The 18,513-nt window shown below is 46.0% G+C and overlaps 1 protein-coding gene across 5 annotated transcripts in view; it reads left to right on the top strand.

Moving 5' to 3' along the window:
- The window catches only part of tub (TUB bipartite transcription factor), a 69,351-nt gene that overhangs the window by 48,430 nt on the left and 2,408 nt on the right, over nucleotides 1-18,513 (top strand). For 4 of the 5 annotated variants that reach the window (XM_048972274.1, XM_048972275.1, XM_048972273.1 and 1 more), the window contains exons 2-9: nucleotides 5,371-5,422; nucleotides 9,556-9,718; nucleotides 11,865-12,002; nucleotides 14,690-14,842; nucleotides 15,549-15,670; nucleotides 16,277-16,468; nucleotides 16,752-16,864; nucleotides 18,076-18,190. In XM_048972274.1, the coding sequence (XP_048828231.1) occupies nucleotides 5,371-5,422; nucleotides 9,556-9,718; nucleotides 11,865-12,002; nucleotides 14,690-14,842; nucleotides 15,549-15,670; nucleotides 16,277-16,468; nucleotides 16,752-16,864; nucleotides 18,076-18,190 (1,048 nt within the window). The remainder of the gene's footprint in view (nucleotides 1-5,370; nucleotides 5,423-9,555; nucleotides 9,719-11,864; nucleotides 12,003-14,689; nucleotides 14,843-15,548; nucleotides 15,671-16,276; nucleotides 16,469-16,751; nucleotides 16,865-18,075; nucleotides 18,191-18,513) is intronic. The other variant, XM_048972278.1, reaches the window with a different exon arrangement.

Genomic DNA, 18,513 nt, shown 5'->3' with positions numbered 1-18,513 from the left:
TTTGAATCTGTGTTCAGGTCATTGTCCTGTCGTACAAAATTGGCTCCAATTAAGCACTATATACAGGGCATGGGAGAGCGTTGCAAAATGGAGTGACAGCCATCCTTCTTCAAGATCCCTTTTACCCTGTACAGATCTCCTACTTTCCCTTCACCAAAGCAGCCCCAGACCATCACATTGCCTCCACCAGGCTAGACAGATGATCTTTTCATTTGATCTGCATCTCCACAAACGTTCTTCTTTGTGATCTGAACACCTCAAACTTACATTTGTCTATCCGCAGCATGTTTTTCCTCTGTCCAGTGACTGCGTTCATTTGCCCATCTCAGTCTTTCTTTTTATTGGCCATCCTGAGATACGTTTTTTTCTTTACAATTCTACCCAGAAGGCCAGCATGCCGGAGTTGCCTCTTCACTGTTGACGTTGAGACTGGTCTCTTACGGCTGCTACTTAACGAAGCTGCCAGTTGAAGACCTAAGAGGCGTCTGTTTCTCAAACTACAAACTCTGATGTGTTCATCCTCTGGTTCTTTCGTGCCCTGGGGCATCTCTCTCCTCTTTCCGTTGTGGTTAGAGCCCGTTTGCGCTGCTCTGTGAAGGGAGCAGTACACAGCATTGTACGAGATCTTCAGCTCCCTGCCAATTTCTCACATGGAATAGCTGTAAGTTCACAGAACAAGAATATAGTTTCATTGGAAAGTTCTTTGTTTCTGACCATTTTGAGCTTGTAATCGAACCCACATTTGCCGATGCTCCAGACACCCATCTAGTCCAAAGGCGGCCAGTGTTATTGCTTCTTTAATCAGCACAGCAATTTTTATCTGTGCTAACAGAATTGCAAAATTGGTTTTTTAATGATCCATTAGCCTTTTAAAATGATAAACTTGCATTAGCAAACACAACATTCAACATTCCACTGGAACACAGGACTAATTGTTGCTGATAATGGGCCTCTGCACACCTACAGTATGTAGATATTCCATTTAAAAACAGTCGTTTCCAGTTATGATATATGTATTCTGTGATGTCATACATTCCATTTTATTGTGATCCTCCAGTTTATAGTATGATACTATACCTACAGCAGTTTGATCCTTGAGTACAGTGATCCCCCGCTATATCGTGGTTCAGCTATCACACCCCCGCTATATCGCAGATTTTTCTCTGCGTATCGCGTACTTCGCTTGTGAACTTTTAGCTTTGTTTTAAGCCCTACGATGGCTCCCAAGCGTGCTGCATCTTCTAAGCCTTCTGGTAGTTGTGAGCCTAAGCACCAGAGGAAGACCTTGACCACTCAGGAGAAGGTAAAACTCCTGGATATGCTTTGGGAAGGAAAGCGTTACACGGACGCCGTTCGCCATTACATATAGATCATTGTATATAGTGTGATACTATACCTACAGCAGTTTGGTCCTTGAGTATATAGTGTGGTACTATACCTACAGCAATTTGATCCTTGAGTATATACTGAGGTACTATACGTACAGCAGTTTGGTACTTGATTATGTAGCATGGTACTATGTCTACAATAGTTTGGTCCTTGAGTACATAGTGTTGTGGTATACCTACAGCAGTTTGGTCTTTGAGTATATAGTGTGATACTATACCTACAACAGTTTGGTCCTTGAGTACATAGTGTTGTGGTATACCTACAGCAGTTTGGTCTTTGAGTATATAATGTGATACTATACCTACAACAGTTTGGTCCTTGAGTATATGGTGTGGTACTATACCTACAACAGTTTGGTATTTGAGTATATAGTATAGCACCTACAGCGTTATGGTTTTTAAGTATTTAGTACACTATATAGGATACCATTCTATTAAAGCAGAACTTGTTTAGCAGTTTACAGTACTAAGTCTTAAATTTAAAAATAGGACATACTTTTCCTTTTTCAGTTATTTGTAAAATTAACATCACTTGCTTCAGTTAGCATTCTCGCAAAGTTCGCTAACAGGTCCAACCAGTGGGCACCTCTTAGCTTCCAGAAGCCTTTCTGAGGAGTGAGCCAAGCTCCAGTCCTCTCTGGCACGTCCATTTTCGCCTCTTGATGTAGGTGTGCTACTGCAGGATAATGGCGGGTTTGCATACTGACACATCACTGCCATAGCCTGCCTTGTTCTCTTCAAAGTCCTTCACCATGATGGCCGCTAAGGACTGTGAAGGTTTACTGGAAGACGCCACGTGGGAAACTAATCCCTTAAAAAAGTCGAAGTTTCCGTCAAGCCGTCATCGCGGCGTGCCGGGTGTAAAAATAGCAGATGTGTTTTGGTAACAGTAGAAGCTTCCAGAATCCTGGCATGCAGGGCCCACAAAGTTTCTGTAGTCTGAGTGCATCTTCCTGCCAGAAACATCATGTTTTCATTATTTAAAAGTGCTTTTATAGCCAGGAAGGGAATCTCAAAATCCACCTCTGGACATAGACAGGCAAATAAAGCCACTGTAATATAAAAAGCACTCTGGCCTGTCTTTGCGGTCCCGCTCTCATGTATGCTGAAGAACGGCTTTGTATATTATCCCTGTGCCATAAGCTGGCCGCTGTTCCCGTTTGTAGAGGCTTTTCTGCATCTCTGATGCTTTTCTGGTTGAATACCCCAAAAAATAATCTCTGAAAATGTCATTAATTTTCTTTTTCAAGAAAAGCTTTTCTTTTTCTTTTTGTGAATTTCTGTAATCTTTTTCAGTTTCGTGAGTATAGGATTAGGGCTAGTTTCATTAAAGTCAGAATTGAGAGGAGGTAGCTTTGTGTGTCTCAGTGTTTGTGTATGTGTCTGCGTACGAACATTAGGGGCGGCAGCAAAGAGGTCGCTCAGGGCCTTAGCGATTGATAGACTTCTGACTCCGCCCCTGTGAGATGTGATAGGCTTTTATCATCCACATCCTATTGCACAACTTCACATCACGCCAAACCCGCTGCTAGAATCCACTTATTGCCTTATAATTTAAAGGCTTTTAGCTTTAATTGTCCCCATGATTTCAAGCAACACAAATTAGAAGCAAATAAACTGGATGTGTCACAGCACATTAGGAGGAGTCTAAGCACCAGGCAAAATGAATCAAAAAGTGGTTCAAATCAAGCAGGTTTGGGATTGGGTGAGGCTGGTAAATGCGCTGATATCTCCGGTCACAGAGGGTGTTTTTATTCTTATGGGTATCTTAAAGGTGAGGACGGGATGGGGGGGTGGAGGGGTTAGTGCTGGCCAGCTTGTCAAGGAAGCTGAGCTCATCTTGGTGACCATAATCATTGCATTTTGTGCTAAATACACACTATGCCTGCATAAGAGTGTAGTCGTGATGCTATAAGGTTTCCAGAAAGACTGAATTCAGAATGACTTGTCGTCTTTTTTAATACCTGGGCATGTCATTTGATTTTTATTATTCATTTTGATTTCATGTGATGGTGTTTCAAATGGATCAGGTTGTGTATTTTATTTTTCTTGGTGTCTGATGCTCTGACATGGTGATGTGTCTGATTGTGTTCTCCGTGTGGCCTGTCCCTCCCCGTGCCTTTAACTGGCCTCACTGTTTGCCTATAGTGAGATTGCGCTATTTCTGTCTTGATGGAAAGGGTGTGACGGCCTGTCAGTGGTGCATTGGCTAGAAAGGTGGCTGGCGTGGAGTGCCATAAGCCCTGATCCGTCTAATCCGGCCGCTGCTGTCATTGCTGAACTTGTCCCCCCCCTACATGCCAATCAGGTCGGAAGGACATAAATAACCTTTCTCACTGTGTTGTGAGCATGTTGCTCCCAGCATCTTCCCAGTGGGGCCACTGTATACCATTAAGTCCCGCGTCTGACACCTTTCAGATGCCTCCTAATTCCTGTCCATTTGCCCGAGTCATGACTCTGGCCACATCAAAGTAAACGATTTTTACACGAAAACAAATTCTGTTTCATATTTTTATTCATGTTTATTTTTTTCCCCTGCTAGTCTATCAATCCGTTTTCAGTGTGGGAACTGGGAAATAATAATATATGTTTGTATTATTACAGAAATTTAAACGTAATATCTGTCTGTGAATAAGACAAGAGGAATATGAATCTATTTCTTTGTGACTCGAAGAGGACAGTGTGGAGTCGTGTACTGCGGTGCTTCTAAGGAGGTAATGCAGGTACAGAAGTCATACAGTGACTATTTAAGACCTTGTGTTTCTAACAAGCTGAGACTCCACAACCATTTACCAGCTAAGAGGTTGGGAGATGATGGAGCTTCTCTTCAAAAGAGTGGACACTCAGTTAATATTATTTTCATTTACATTGTCAATATTGTAAACAAAAAATATATTTGTAATTTGGTTTACACTTCAGAAATTGTCTGTAATTGACAAGGTGGCCATTTGTTACGATTGTTAGGAGGAATTTGGCTTCTGACTATGCTGGGTAGGATTACTGAGGACTGTCAGTCACTGCCTGCTTTAGCCAGTGGAGCTGCAGGATTAAGGTAACCAGAGGCACATTAATCTTACCCAGAGTGGGTTTAGGTTCCTGATTAACCACGCCCCAGCTGCATGCATTGTTGTTGAATACTTGTTGAGGATGTAGACCAGAATTCAGTTCAGCGACCTCCAGCCTTGGGCTTGAAGACGTCTTTATAACCCTAATCTGATTAAGCAGTTAGAAGATGGATGGCTGGATGATAAAAAAAAATGTTTGAGGCTACACATGAACATTGATAAAAAAAAGTCATGTCTGAGGCTATTTACATTGCTTTTTTTTAATAACCCCAGGAACAAGGTTCATTATTAGATCACAATTCCTCTGTGGAGCCTTAAAAGGAAGAGATGCTCACAAGGGATGTCTGAGAAGGAGACAGCATTCAAACTTGCCTGAGGAGCACCTCATCTAGGTCCTAATGACTTTTCGAGCAGTTAATTTCCTGGTTCTGTTCAGTGACCGATACAGCATACAGATTTGAGGTTATATATGAAGCACTACAGCGCTGCCATGGGAATTAGAAAGCAAGGAGACGGAACTACCTGTACCACGTCCTGGAACCACACAGCCTCAGCAACGTCTCAAAGAAACGTCACGTGGGTGAAGTTGGTCTTTGTCCCGGTCTTGGAAATCCCAGGGGTCAGGGAAGGCAGGGCTTTCGTGTCCTGTCTCCGTTGGCGCGATTGTGTTTTTAAGAAGGAGCGGTTCTCAGATGGGGCAACCGTCTGGTTTGTCTTCCAAAAACCACGGCTCGTTCAAAATGTGAAATCTGGGAAAACTGCCAGGATGTTGTGTCTAAATGACTTATTAAGCACAAACATTGAAGCGTTTAAATAGAGCAGCCGATGGTAATCATGTAAAAGCTGGCAAAGACAGCTCTGCTCATGTAACGGCGGATGTGAACCAAACTGAAACACTGCATGTTCTCCTTCCACAGCACCTTAGATGATGAGAGCAGCACCATGCGGCAGCAGAAGCTGGACAGACAGGTAGGTGGGCAGACAGGGTGGAAAGAGTGGATGGCGCAGAACCCACGGGCCACCACTGGCTCCTGTCATCTTCTGCGGCCTGATAGAATGGGTGGGTCTTCATTGGTCCGGACACAGTGGTTGGACCAGCACTAGCTATCTCCCATGAGCTTGGCGCTACCAGGCTGGAAGAGAGAAAGCAAGACAAAGGGAGTCTGTAAGTCTCTCCCCAAGAAACCACACTGCATAATGGGGTTTCTCTGGCCCAGACTAATGAGTTACCTACAGCAAGGAGTCTGCAATTTGACAATATTAGATTGTGAACGATGCCCCCAGGATCTGCCTTTGCGGAGAGATCGTTAGCATCACGCTACAGTGCACATTCTGTCAGTTGCAGTTCTATGGCTCATGCGCGCATCTAAAGTTTTTCTGTCAGCCAAATCTGTTTCGACACACCAGTTACCCGGTAACAGCAAACAGTAGTTAGTGCCTTGGATTTCTTCCCCTCTCTCTCTTTCACTCCCTCGTCCCAACATCGGTGCGCAACGTGCAACGATTCACTATTTGGCAGCGTAGCGGCATGGACAACATAGAGGAGCTGGTCCCTAAAGAGAATTTTTCTATTAGGTTTTGTTACCTTATAAGGCTATATATTTTTTTAAAATAGGGTAATTAGTTTCGTTGTACTGTTCAGTAACTTGCAAAATAATCTGAAGCACCAACATTAAAAAGAACTGTGATTAAATCGTGGATCGTGATCCTGCCTTAAATAATCGCGATATGATCATTTTGCCTTATCGCTCACCTCTTGGTTTTGACTTTTAAAAACGAAAAGTGACTGCTCATTTACTATCCATTACATCATCTCTGCTCTCCTGCCAGAGATACATTAATGGATAGAGGTGCTCTAGGCTGTATTTCCTGCCAAGCGCATAGGTTTTAATTTTCTTAGTTGCTGATGTGAAAAATTGTTAATTTAATTGTTAATCGTGCAGTAATCCGTGCAGCGTGACCGAAAAAGCATGGTGTAGCGGTTGACGTAAATTCACAATCAAAGGCATTCTAAATGATAGTCTTTATAGTGGTAATTGACTAAAAATTACCTACAAAAACTGCATGGAGAATAGACAGTAGGGTGCATTTGAAAAAAATCCACCTTATTGTTTGACCTCTAAAATGAGTCTGCATAAAGATTTAAAAATATGTTTGCCACACGCATTTAATTAAAAATCTGGAAGATGAAGTGCAGTGATCTGAAACAAGCATGAAGTGGATCAAGTGGGGAGCTGGCTCAGATAGCCTGCTCTCAATTAATGCTCGTCCATCAGATGCTGCTGGAGTTTACTTTCACATTTATTTACAGACGCTTTTATCCGAAGTGATGTACAATAGAGAAAGCGGGGTCAGCTAGTCCCCAGAGCGGTTACGGGTTACGGGCCTTGCTCTAGGTGCCAGCAGTGACGACCTTCCGCTCACGGGCACTGTGTCCTCTCCCGCAGAGCCACACACCTCTGGAGTCACAGAACAGGCTTCAGTGTCTTTGATGCCCCACCGTCCAACAGCAGCATAGCCGCAATTCTTTTGTTCTCTTCCGCAGCACTGCGTGTGACACATAACAAAAGCTACTGACTGATTCGAAAGCTGTAATCAGCAGTCCGATCAGTATCCTCCTTGTCAGCGGCGAGTAGCACAGTTCGGCCGTGGATTATCTCAGCTGTCCTTTGCGTCACGTCGCTTCACTTCAGTTTGGATGCTTTTGCTCATGGGAGTTTTACTTACACAAAAACCTTCTGGCAGAAGGAGGGATGATTGGTTCAGAAAGATTACCAATTAGATTGTAGAGGAGGTGGGTTTAAGCTACAAGACAAGGCAGGACTAACCAATCAGATGTCTTGGTCCTGCCTCCTCTAGTTGCTTGGTCCCACCTCATCTGCAATCTGAGTAGCTATTTCTCCCACAAGCGATGCCTTTCTGGAGGGGCGTGAGCTTTGCGGTAAAGTACTGCTCAGGCGTAACACCTCACGTTGTCATTTCGTTGTTTAGCGTGCCCTTTGCTGTGAGCGAGGCCTGTTAGGGTTATGGGGAGCGTTTGGCCTGTGGGCTACGTGGGGCTTCCTGGGGGCCACAGCTGCAGCTGGAGCCAGTGGTAGGCGGACCACAGAGCAAGCTGGGACACTTGTGCGTGATGAGCCAAGCCTGCTCGATTACCCCGGGAAGTGATTAGTGTCCCACTCTGCATTTACCGCACATGGCAGGGTCATATCTGTCACCGAATTTCACAAAAATTCACAATAATACATATGATATATGAATGGAAATAATTTGGCTGAAAATATAAAATATTTACCATTGGTCTCCTTTAGCCCAACTTCGCTATACCTGAATGCGCATTGTCTCAACATGTAGGAAAGAATGTGGGTATTCAAGTGTCCATCCCAGAGCTGAAATATCTCCAGATGTTTTGCACAATTTATGGGAGAGCTGATATGTTACAGCAAACACGAATCTGATTTTTACACGTATTTGGTGTCCGTCGGAAGCCTTTCTGTCATGGTGAAACGGCTTGGTTTGCTAGGCTGGCTTGGCCACTGTAAGTGTGCCGCAGTGAGCTGTCACACAACCCCAACATGCTGGAGCTAAGCGGTGGAGCACACTCTAACTTCCTGGGCTGAAAGCTCCCCGGCGCTGAGCCTGGTCCCTGACTTACCAACCAGCCCCGTCATGAATATGTCATAGGCAGCACTACCAGGATTCCTGCCTTTTAGGATCCCAGTAGCACTGTGCCCGGATGAGTGCCCCGTTATTTTTAAAGCGTAATTATTCTTGTGTGCTTTATAGCGCTTAACAGTGGCAGCAAAAGGTAGCCTGTTTAGCTCTCTGCCGGGTACTTTCTCTGGTTTCACAGTGCCAGTGTGCTAACGAGACGTTTAGCATGGTGCTAACGGATGCTCCCTGGAGGTCTGGATGTGGCTTCCAGTAAGACAGAGCCTATCCTCTTGCCCGAGACAGCCGGAATTTATCTCCCCTCCCGATGGGGGAGCAGGAATGGCATAATGGGGTCACGGGTCACAAGTGAGACCACCTGCTTACCTACTGGCCAGGATCAGAGTCTCCCATCTCACAGATGCCTGGAATGAGTCTGTCTGCCTTGCCGTGAGGTTGCCAGGAGTCGGCAAGTGGAGAAGCCTCTGATTGGAGGACAGTGCTGCATGATGAATGACATCACCAGTGTGTCACATCCACTTTTGGGACAGTGTGGAACTGGAACTAAAATGTAGCTTAAAGACTCTTGCATTCTGTTTCATTCTGATAGTGGAATAAAATCGCATTTTGAATAGCAAAATGGCATTTTCTGCAGAAGTTCTCCTTAGTAATTGCCCCCCATTTACATTATAGAGTTCCAGAATTTTCTCAGGAGGGCCTAAATGTCAGCCCTGGTGTCTGTATCTATATGTGTGTGTGTGTGTGTGTGTGTGTGTGTGTGCCATGGATGCTGCACATGTAGGTTGAAGCTGTCTTCCCCTGAGCTCACTGTTCCCTATTAATTCACCCACCCACTTCTGCTACATAGTTAAGTTCATACACTTAGTTGTTGTTGATTGTAAAAGCTCCTAAGTTTGTTTCAGCTGTTTTGTGTTGCAGTTCCTGTGGTCCATCACAAGGTTGGGTACGAGAGGAAACAGACCTAATTCGCAGTACCACCAGAAAGTTTGGGCTATACCATAGCAGGCCGGCCTGATTTATGTAGGGTTTTTGATAATTAAATATGTTGCTAAATGTCAGTTTATGAACTTTAGGGTATTGTGTGAATTTAATGTGCCTGCCATCCTATGTTCCCCTATGTAATGTCAGGGCGTCAGTCTTATTTAGTTTTCAATCACAGCTGATGGGTTTGAAATACAGAACCATGACTTCTGTTTCCATTAGGCGAAAGCAGTCTTGTTTCTCTTTATGCATCCCTTTTGATAATATATGTTTTGATTATGGACCTCTGTTCTTTTTTTCTGGACTTTGATTTAACCCTTGAATGGTTGCCTCGGCTATGGCTAGGCTGAATAAATAAATACTGAATTTACTTGCAACTGCTTTTATCTCCATGCCTCCCTTAGCAGTCGCGTCCCTTACAGTGTGCATGTTGCCGTTTGTTCATACAGCGAGTCCTGCTGGAGCAGAAGCAGAAGAAGAAGCGGCAGGAACCCCTAATGGTGCAGGCTAATGTAGATGGGCGCTCGCGTGCCCGCAGGACCAGGCAGTCGGAGGAGCAGGCGCCGCTCGTGGAGTCCTACCTCAGCGGCAACAGCGGCGCCATTTACCACGGTAAGGCCTGTTCCAAGGGAGTGGAAGTCCAAGCCGAATCCATAACTCCACGTGTTGGGTTACAGTGCTGTAGCATCTCAGGGATTGTCTTAGGAATCTGCCCAGCCTGCAGCATTGATCGGAGGACGTTTCAGGGTTAAAGAAAAGCTAAAAATCACTGCGTGTGCCGTAATTAACCCTGCCCAGGGATGATTATTCCCCCGCATTCGTCAGCGATCCCGCTGATTGGCCTCCCCGAAGAGCTCATTCACACTGATTGTGCTTTGATGAGCCAGGCTGTGCTGCCCCCCCCCCCCCCCATTAAGGGCGCGGGGCTGATTACCGCCATGGCGACGACCCCGCAGGTATCCCAAGGGTGACTGCTTTCATGCTGTTTGTGTTCGTGGGGAGCTAGAGGTCGTTATATCCTCCAACCCACAGAGGGCGCTCTCACAGCGATGACATTAATCCCCGTCAGGGATTTGGAGGGTAGCTGCTGCTCCATGACAACCACTGAAACCTGAGTGGACAGCTAGATTTCACCAGCTCACCAGTCTGTATATGGGGGGGGGGTGTTGTACATGGTTTATTCAGTGTGCAGTGAAGGACGTATGGTCTGTATGAAATATAGATACCTTTGGCTTTCCCCCCTCAAACTACTGTCCTGATTGGCCTGGCACTAACACCTAATTTACAGGTCTGTCTTCCCCCCCACCCCAGCCTGCCCCCCCACTGGTTTAAGAGCCCCTCAAAGTTGCCTTGAGGAGAAGGAAATAGGTTTACCTCTTTAAAACAAAAAGCCTTCAGGTAAAACTCCTGAAAAATCAACATTACAGGAATTATTGGGATCTTAGCCACAACACAGCATGGTCTGGCTCGGAAATCAGTCACCTGTGTTTGAAGGGAAGCTGCCCAGTTCAACCTGGTTCAGAGTAATTTTGACCTGTGGGGGGGGGGGGGGACCGGATATCAGTGTATGCACAGCAGTTCCAGGGCACCCCCAAGGTACAGTATCACGCAGGGTCTTCAATCTGCGTACACGCCTGTCAAAAGCAAAGCGACAGAAAAAAGTAGTACTTAGGAATGCAGAGCAGGCGTCTGCAGAGACGACTCTTCTCCCTCTGTTCCGTCCTCTGGGCCCTGTGGGTGGGCACAGGCTGACATCAGTTACTAGCACACAGCTGCAGACTCAATTCACTGTGCCCAGAAAGTAAATATGTTTTTTCTAGTCTATTCTAAGAGTGAGGTACAAATACAAATACTACAAATATTAATATAAAATGATATGAAGGTCAGCTGAAAATCTACCGCTTATCTAGTACAGCATTGCAATATATTTATTATTATTATCATTCTTCTTCTTCTTCTTCTTATTTTATTAATCATAATTACACAGTACTGCTTCATTTAAGTCATAATTTCTGCAAGATAAACCAGACAGACTGAGCAAAGCGTTGCCAGTTTGGCATCTTCTAGAAAGTGACACACAGGTGCTGTGATTCTATGCAGTTTCCAGCTCTATGTTTTATCCTTGATTACACGTCACTGTCCCGTTCGATATTTCTCATCTGCAGAGGTCGCCTGATCTAATTTACCCTCCGCTTGCCATTTTAAATAAGTGCTGGTGAAAAGGCCATCTGTCGAAAGGTGCCTGGCTTTTCTCTGAAGAAGGCTCTGGGTTGCAGTTGATTCCCCCCCTGCAGCTATTCTGTCGGTGGCTGCGCTTGGGAGGCACAGACGACTGGCGTCCGTTAGCCCCCATCAGTACAGCACAGCACGGTGCTGCTCGCTAATGTCCGTGGCTCTCGGGTCTCAGGAAGGTGACTATGTGGAATGGACCGAGCAGAAAATACCTTGTCAATGGGCTAATTTCACGCACGGCTTTGTACGGGAAAATTAAATCCCCTAATGGTGCAACTTGGAGTGCTTTGGTGTAGTGGTGCGTTCAGAATCCATTCTATTTTCTGTGAAGCACATTCGTTTACTGCCAGCTGAGAGTGAGAGATTTCCTGTTCCCGCGAAGGTCTGCCTGTATCTGTCCCCCCTCCCTCTGCAGCCCCATCTCTGCTAACCCCCTTCTCTCTCTCCTCTCTCCCCTGCTCTCCCCTCCTGTCTCCACCCTCCGCTGCTTGCTCCTGCTTCGGCCTCCTCCTAACCCCGCGCCTAGTGCAAGAGGCCGAACAGGAGGAGGAGAAGGAGGTGGCGGAGCCCCCCCAGGCCCCCCGCTCGGGCAAAAAAGCCAAGGGCGCCTCATCCACCCCCCAAACCAGCAGTGGCAAAAAGGAGAAACGGGGAAAGCACAAAGGTTCGCCGCATGCGGCTGCCGGCAGCCAGATGGTTTCCCAGCATGCATTGCTCACCCGAAACCCATCATGTTCTGTCTGCCTGGAGAGCTCAGGCTGCCAGTGTGGCAGGCCATGACCACAATGCTCCAATGCTAGTCCCAGTCAGCATTTTATGGGAAGTTAACTTAAGATAACTAGGTTGTATAGTATGTATAGCATATAACCTTGCATGACTGAGGGTGAATTAGCCTGTGAGGAGTATAGTGTATAATCATGTCTGACTGAGGGTGACATAGCGTGCAAGGAGCATAGCATATAATCCTGTATGACTAAGCGTGACCTAGCCTATGAGGAGAATAGTGTATAATCATGTATGACTGGGGGTGACCAAGCCTGCGAGGAGCATAGCGTATAATCATGTATGACTGAGGGTGATCTAACCTGCGAGGAGTATATTTTATAATCCTGTATGATTGAGTGTGACCTAGCCTGCAAGGAATATAGCATATAATCCTATATGACTCAGCATGACCTAGCCTGTGAGAAGTATAGCGTATAACTCGTATGACTGAGTATGACCTAGCCTGTGAGGAGTATAGCGTATAATCTGGTATGTCTGAGTATGACCTAGCCTGTGAGGAGTATAACGTATAACCTTGTATGTCTGAGTATGACCTAGCCTGTGAGGAGTGTAACGTATAATCTGGTATGTCTGAGTATGACCTAGCCTGTGAGGAGTATAGCGTATAATCTGGTATGTCTGAGTATGACCTAGCCTGTGAGGAGTATAACGTATAACCTGGTATGTCTGAGTATGACCTAGCCTGTGAGGAGTATAACGTATAATCTGGTATGTCTGAGTATGACCTAGCCTGTGAGGAGTATAGCGTATAATCTGGTATGACTGAGTATGACCTAGCCTGTGAGGAGTATAACGTATAATCCAGTATGACTGAGCGTAATCTAGCCTGCGAGGAGTATAGCGTATAATCCTGTATGACTGAGGGTGACCTAGCCTGTGAGGAGTATAATGTATTAGAGGCACCATGATGATGTTTTGCTGCATCGCAGGAGGAGAGTCGTTAGTGCATGCATTTGTCAGGGGGTAGGTAGTTTGTTCGAAGGGGGCCCTGTTCTTCCTTGTTCAGACTCTCGTTTTCCACACTAATTGGCAGATGAGCATGTAAAGATAGCACCCAGTCAAAGGTCTCTTATAATGACAGGCAGGCAAATTGTTCTTGCAGGCAGATGTTCTGAAACATCAAACCATAAGCCGAAATCCCCTTTTGGAGCAGATTTCCGTTTTGTCAGTTACACTCTTTTCTTTTGCTGTCTTTTCTTCTTTTTTTTTCCTCCATCCCTCTCATCTATGACCTGGATTTGTTCAGCTAAAGCTGACGTGCCTCTAGAAGACCCGCTCTGGTGGGGAAGCTCAGGGCCTCCCCTGCCTTTTGCTCTTGGAGGAGGCGCAGTGCCTCCATTGCTCCTGGCAGTCAGAGTGCAGATCTCAGGAGGAGACAAGAGGGGAGAATATGCACAGGAGGCCCAGGAGGCCGTGGAAGAGGTTTCCTCTGCAATAACTGACCATGACATATAACACGCCACTTATTATAGATATCCGAATTGTACTCTTAAACCAAGCATGGAAGTAAACCAAGCATGTTTTTTATGGATGAAGAGACAGAAGGAAGTACACAGGGCAACCAGTAGGTTGCAGGTTCAAATCCCACCTTTGCAGCTCACTCCCACATGGAGCTTGCCCTCAGCTCCTGTGTTGCTCCTGCTTCGGCCTCCTCTTAACCCTGCGTGTCCTGTAAGCCAGCTATGTTTTGCTATTCTACGTTTAGGTCCGCATCCCTGTGTATTACACACCTTGTGTATGCACAGTGCTCACGCACACACCTTGGCTGAATGTGACTGGGATTTGTTGCTACTTCACCATTGGGTTGTGTTTAGCTGCACCGGGAAGCAGTTCCATATTCTGGCTGGTAATGCAGGAGGGAAGCAGGTGGAGCCGACGTGTATTGATTAGTTGTTTTCGCGTTATTTTTATGTTAATGGGTGACTTGTTGAGCTGTTCAGTGGAACAGCCACAAGGCCAGTCTCACTAACAGAGCGGGAAGGAGTCCTCGTCTTTGAAGCTTTATAACCTGGCTTTTTCCGTCTATGTGTGTGCGGACTCGCTTGTCAGTGCTCGCGGCAGCCTGCAGCATCAGGGATGTCATGTACTGCCTCGCATTCGGGCTAATTGAATGAAAATGAGACGGGTGCCCGATACGTACTGGAGCTTAAAAGGGAAACAGAAAACCTGATGTGGGAGGCTGTGGGTGAGCGGCCTCCTTTGGTGGGGGCTCCTGGGTCCTAGAGGTAGCTGGGTTACTTCTGTGGGTATTTGTTTGGTAGGGTGGCCATGCCTTGTTATGTTAATGGAGGACATTTTTAGCAGGAGGTTTGGTGGGAAATTAAGTACCACAGGGTTTATGAAAAGGGGTAACGACTTGGTGTTCAGCATAGATAGTGCAGTGTGTGGAACTGTCTGTGTGCGCTTGTGCATGTATATAAACACCACTGTGTTTGTGAAACGCTTTGTGCATGGATGTGGCAGGTCCTGCACTTATATAAATGCATCCGTCGGTGTGTAGGAGCAGTGTGGAGTGTATGCGAGCCATTGTCCTACCAAGTAGCTGAAGGCATTGTGATACGGCAGGAATCGATGGCCCGGCGGGTCTCCAGGACGAGGCCCAGGACCCCAGCGGTCAGGTCCAGATTCTGACGGTGGCAGAAGAGGTGGGGAGCGACGGCGTGAGCGGCGGCCAGCAGCAGGGCAAGCAGGACCTCCGGGTCAGCATGCTGAAGAAAGGTACCTGTATATGCATGTCCTCACAATGACATCATGCACGACATCAGGGGTGGGAGAGGCTCAAGGCAACATTTTGTCATGGGGCGCAGATATTGTAGCTATGGCCCTTTAAGATGTAATCTTGCTCTCAAAATGGCAAAGCTTCTGCAACAAAACCAGCCACAATCTAGTCACCTGTACACCTTGGGGGAAATCAGGGTCTAAAGCTGGCCCAGAGAGACACACCCTGAGCATTTAGGCACATGTTGTCGACTCCGTCTGCCCCCCTCGCTTCCACTGGGGCGTACCCAGCACATGCCTCTGGCCCCCTATCCTGGCACAGTCGTGAGCGATGGAACGACAGCTGCCTGGCCACCTGCGATGCTGTCGTCCTGCGTGCCACCTGGGTGTGGCAGACTGTCTGGGTTGTGGCTTTGTCTGCTTGCCGGAGCCCTTGGAAGGACCTTCCGTTGTACGTTTCAGCGAGCCGCTTAATGTGAATCACTCTTGTAAATCGTCAAAGTCTAAAAATAAAAATAGCAAGTCTCTTCCAATAGAAGTATCGCTGAAGCAGGGCAAAATAAATATACCAGACAGGAGGCAAAACCCCTGCCATCTCCAGAACGGTGCACTGTGCCTCTGCCTTCTCAGTGTGTTTAGTATCTATATTTGGATGATATTCTCATACTGTTCCAGCTGTTGTCAATGATGATGTGTTTTTCTAAAGGCATTTCCAGTAGCATGAATTTTGACGAAGAGGAGGATGACGAGGAAGAAGATAGTTCCAGTTCTTGTCAGCTCAACAGTAACACGAGGCCTGGCTCAACCACAAGCAAGAAGTCAGGAAAGGTACTCACTGGCATCCCAGTAGATGTGGGTAAATCCACTTTCATTCATGCTGCTGTCCAACATGTAGGTCAAACGTGTGGCGCGGCTGTTAATGCCCATTGTGAAGTCATCAAACCTGGAAGCGGAGGAGATCGAGTGGCGAGACACCTGTGAATCCGTTACCATAGGCGAACTTTATGTGGGTTTACATGAGGGCATTGCGTGAGTCGGAAGGTGGCGTGTGTAGTACACTTCCTGTATGTCCCGATCTGACCATTAAACTCATTACCACCCAACCCTGCTCACCGAGAGGACAGACATTAGTGGGGTAAAGCCTGATGACATCAGCATCTCACAGACATTCACCCTGCATGACCCATGTAAACAAATCTATTAACCCACTGATAAAACTCAGTATCAAAGGGGGCCTCTTTGTACAAATCCTTGAGCAGAGATTGTCATAATGAAAAAAAACCACATTAATGTCAGATAATAGGGTTTCATTTACTGGGGTTGCCTCTGGAACACTGAGAACATAACTGGGATTCTCTGGTGGTCCAGTAAAGTGTGCAGTGATTCGTGATCAGCATTATTCTCTTCATCATCCCCCTGCATCACGTCACCCAGGAAGCGGCCTCTGCCCTCACTCCACCGACCATCGAGCCTGCCATCGACGTGGATGACCTGGAGGAGTTCACTCTGAGGCCTGCACCTCAGGGGGTGACTGTAAAGTGTAGGATCACGCGTGACAAGAAGGGCATGGACCGGGGAATGTACCCCACCTACTACCTCCACCTGGAAAGAGAAGACGGGAAGAAGGTTAGAAATCTGGGTGGGGCTAATGGACATTTTGAAGGCTGTAAATCTGGGAGGGTAGGTGGAGCTAATGGACTTTTGGAAGGTTGGAAATCTGGGAGAGTGGGTGGGGCTAATGAACTATTCTGAAAATCAATGGGATATTATGATCCTGATATAATAGTACCTCAGATGGTAAGTCATAATGACTGAAAAATCTTTAAGGGCCCAATAGAGGAAGAGGTTAACTGATCAAGAGCTATATGTTTCTGTACTTACCTGGTTAACTGTGGTGCACTGTGCCCAGGTGTTCCTATTGGCGGGAAGGAAGAGGAAGAAGAGCAAGACGTCAAATTACCTCATCTCCATCGACCCAACCGATCTCTCTCGAGGTGGGGAGAGTTTCATTGGGAAACTGAGGTGGGTCTACAGTCCTGGGATTCCTTTTTTTGTTATGGAATTAATGTTTATTTCCCAATGTTTGTTATTATTATCTGCCATTCTGTCCAGGATGTACCCCAATCTCGAGTTATACTGCCTGCAGGGCCCATCAGTCTAATAGGCGACATAAGCAGCTACCTTGGGCTCCAGATTCTGAGGCGGCACCAATCACATGCCTGTGCGGCGTACACTGTCCAAGACAAAGTGTAATCAGTTTGCTTGCTCCCCTAGAAGTATTCATACCCTTCGATGCGGTACTCCAATTTCTGAGGGCTGTCAAACGATTATTTTTGGAAAAAAATTGCGATTAATTGCACACCTTGGTGATTAATCGCAAATACAATCATCTTACATAATACATAAAGATTTTATTGTCTATATATTCCTTATATATAATGTTACCCATTATTATGCTGATTATTTCATTATTATATAATGTTAAACTACGGTCAGTCTTTTTTTTTCTTATTCCCATCATTTGTACATTTATTTTAGCATTAGTGGGAGTGGTCAGCAGGGGGGTTGTAATATATGAGCTTTGACAGTCCTTGCTGTTTGGGATAGGCTCCAGCCCCCCTGCGACCCGGACCAGGATAATTGCTTAGAAAACCGGTAGATGATGGTGTTACTATTACTGTTCTCTCTGGAAACAGTGTTTTTTAGTAATTTCTACAGCTTATCATCTGGTATGAGATGGAATAGGCTGAACTGGATTGGGAATATGAAATGATAACGAGTATTCATCTTCTGCAGCGGCATATAATATCCACCCACATTTTTGTCACCATGGAGATTATTTCCAATCAGAAATTAATGTCATTTAATGAGATCACACACCCAAGAGGACTGTGATTTCATGAATGGCTTGATTTCCTTCTACGCAATAGCCTACTTCGAGGTTAATAAATAGCTCCAGTGCAGGATATTAGATCGTCTACAAATAAATGGAGGTCATTTTTTTTTCCGATTACCTAATTTTTTGTGGCTGTGCCACAAAGTGCATTGTTTTGCTTTGGCAATTAATCTGCCCACTTTGCAGGTCACAGCGGCTGAGTTGGGGGAGAGGTTTGCGAGCTGATTAAGGATGATAGATGGCTCGTGTTTATTTACTGCTGACGAGCCCCCATCCCTCCCCCCCCCTCCTTCGGGTGGCATAAGCAATCACCATGCTGTGCCTGTTTATGCTGCAGGTCAAACTTAATGGGAACAAAGTTTACGGTCTACGACAATGGATTGAATCCCACGAAGAGCACTTCCAGCTTGGAGGCCAGCAACCTGCGGCAGGAATTAGCAGCTATCTGCTACGTGAGTGCCCTTTTCTGCTCCCAGACGTCTGGCAGCATGATTAGCAGAACGCTTGTCTGCTGCGTCACTCACAGGTACAAGGGGAGATACAGGAATCACTCTCACCCTGACATATGGCATTTATAGAAGGTGCTCCTGGCTCAATAGAGTGTATCAGACTTCACTTAGAAAATATAATCACTGAAGTGGTGAGACCCCTAGTGTTCATATAAAGTATAACAAAGGCAGATGTTATGTTTAATGCACAGCATTCTTAAACATAGCTATATACAGTCAAACCTCCCTTATCCGTACCTCCTATACACGGGCACCTCCCTCTACCG

The sequence above is a fragment of the Brienomyrus brachyistius genome, chromosome 13 (genome assembly GCF_023856365.1).
Source record: "Brienomyrus brachyistius isolate T26 chromosome 13, BBRACH_0.4, whole genome shotgun sequence".
Taxonomy (NCBI): domain Eukaryota; kingdom Metazoa; phylum Chordata; class Actinopteri; order Osteoglossiformes; family Mormyridae; genus Brienomyrus; species Brienomyrus brachyistius.
The sequence above is the reverse complement of the archived record's forward strand: the minus strand, read 5'-3'. Positions and strand labels throughout refer to the sequence as shown.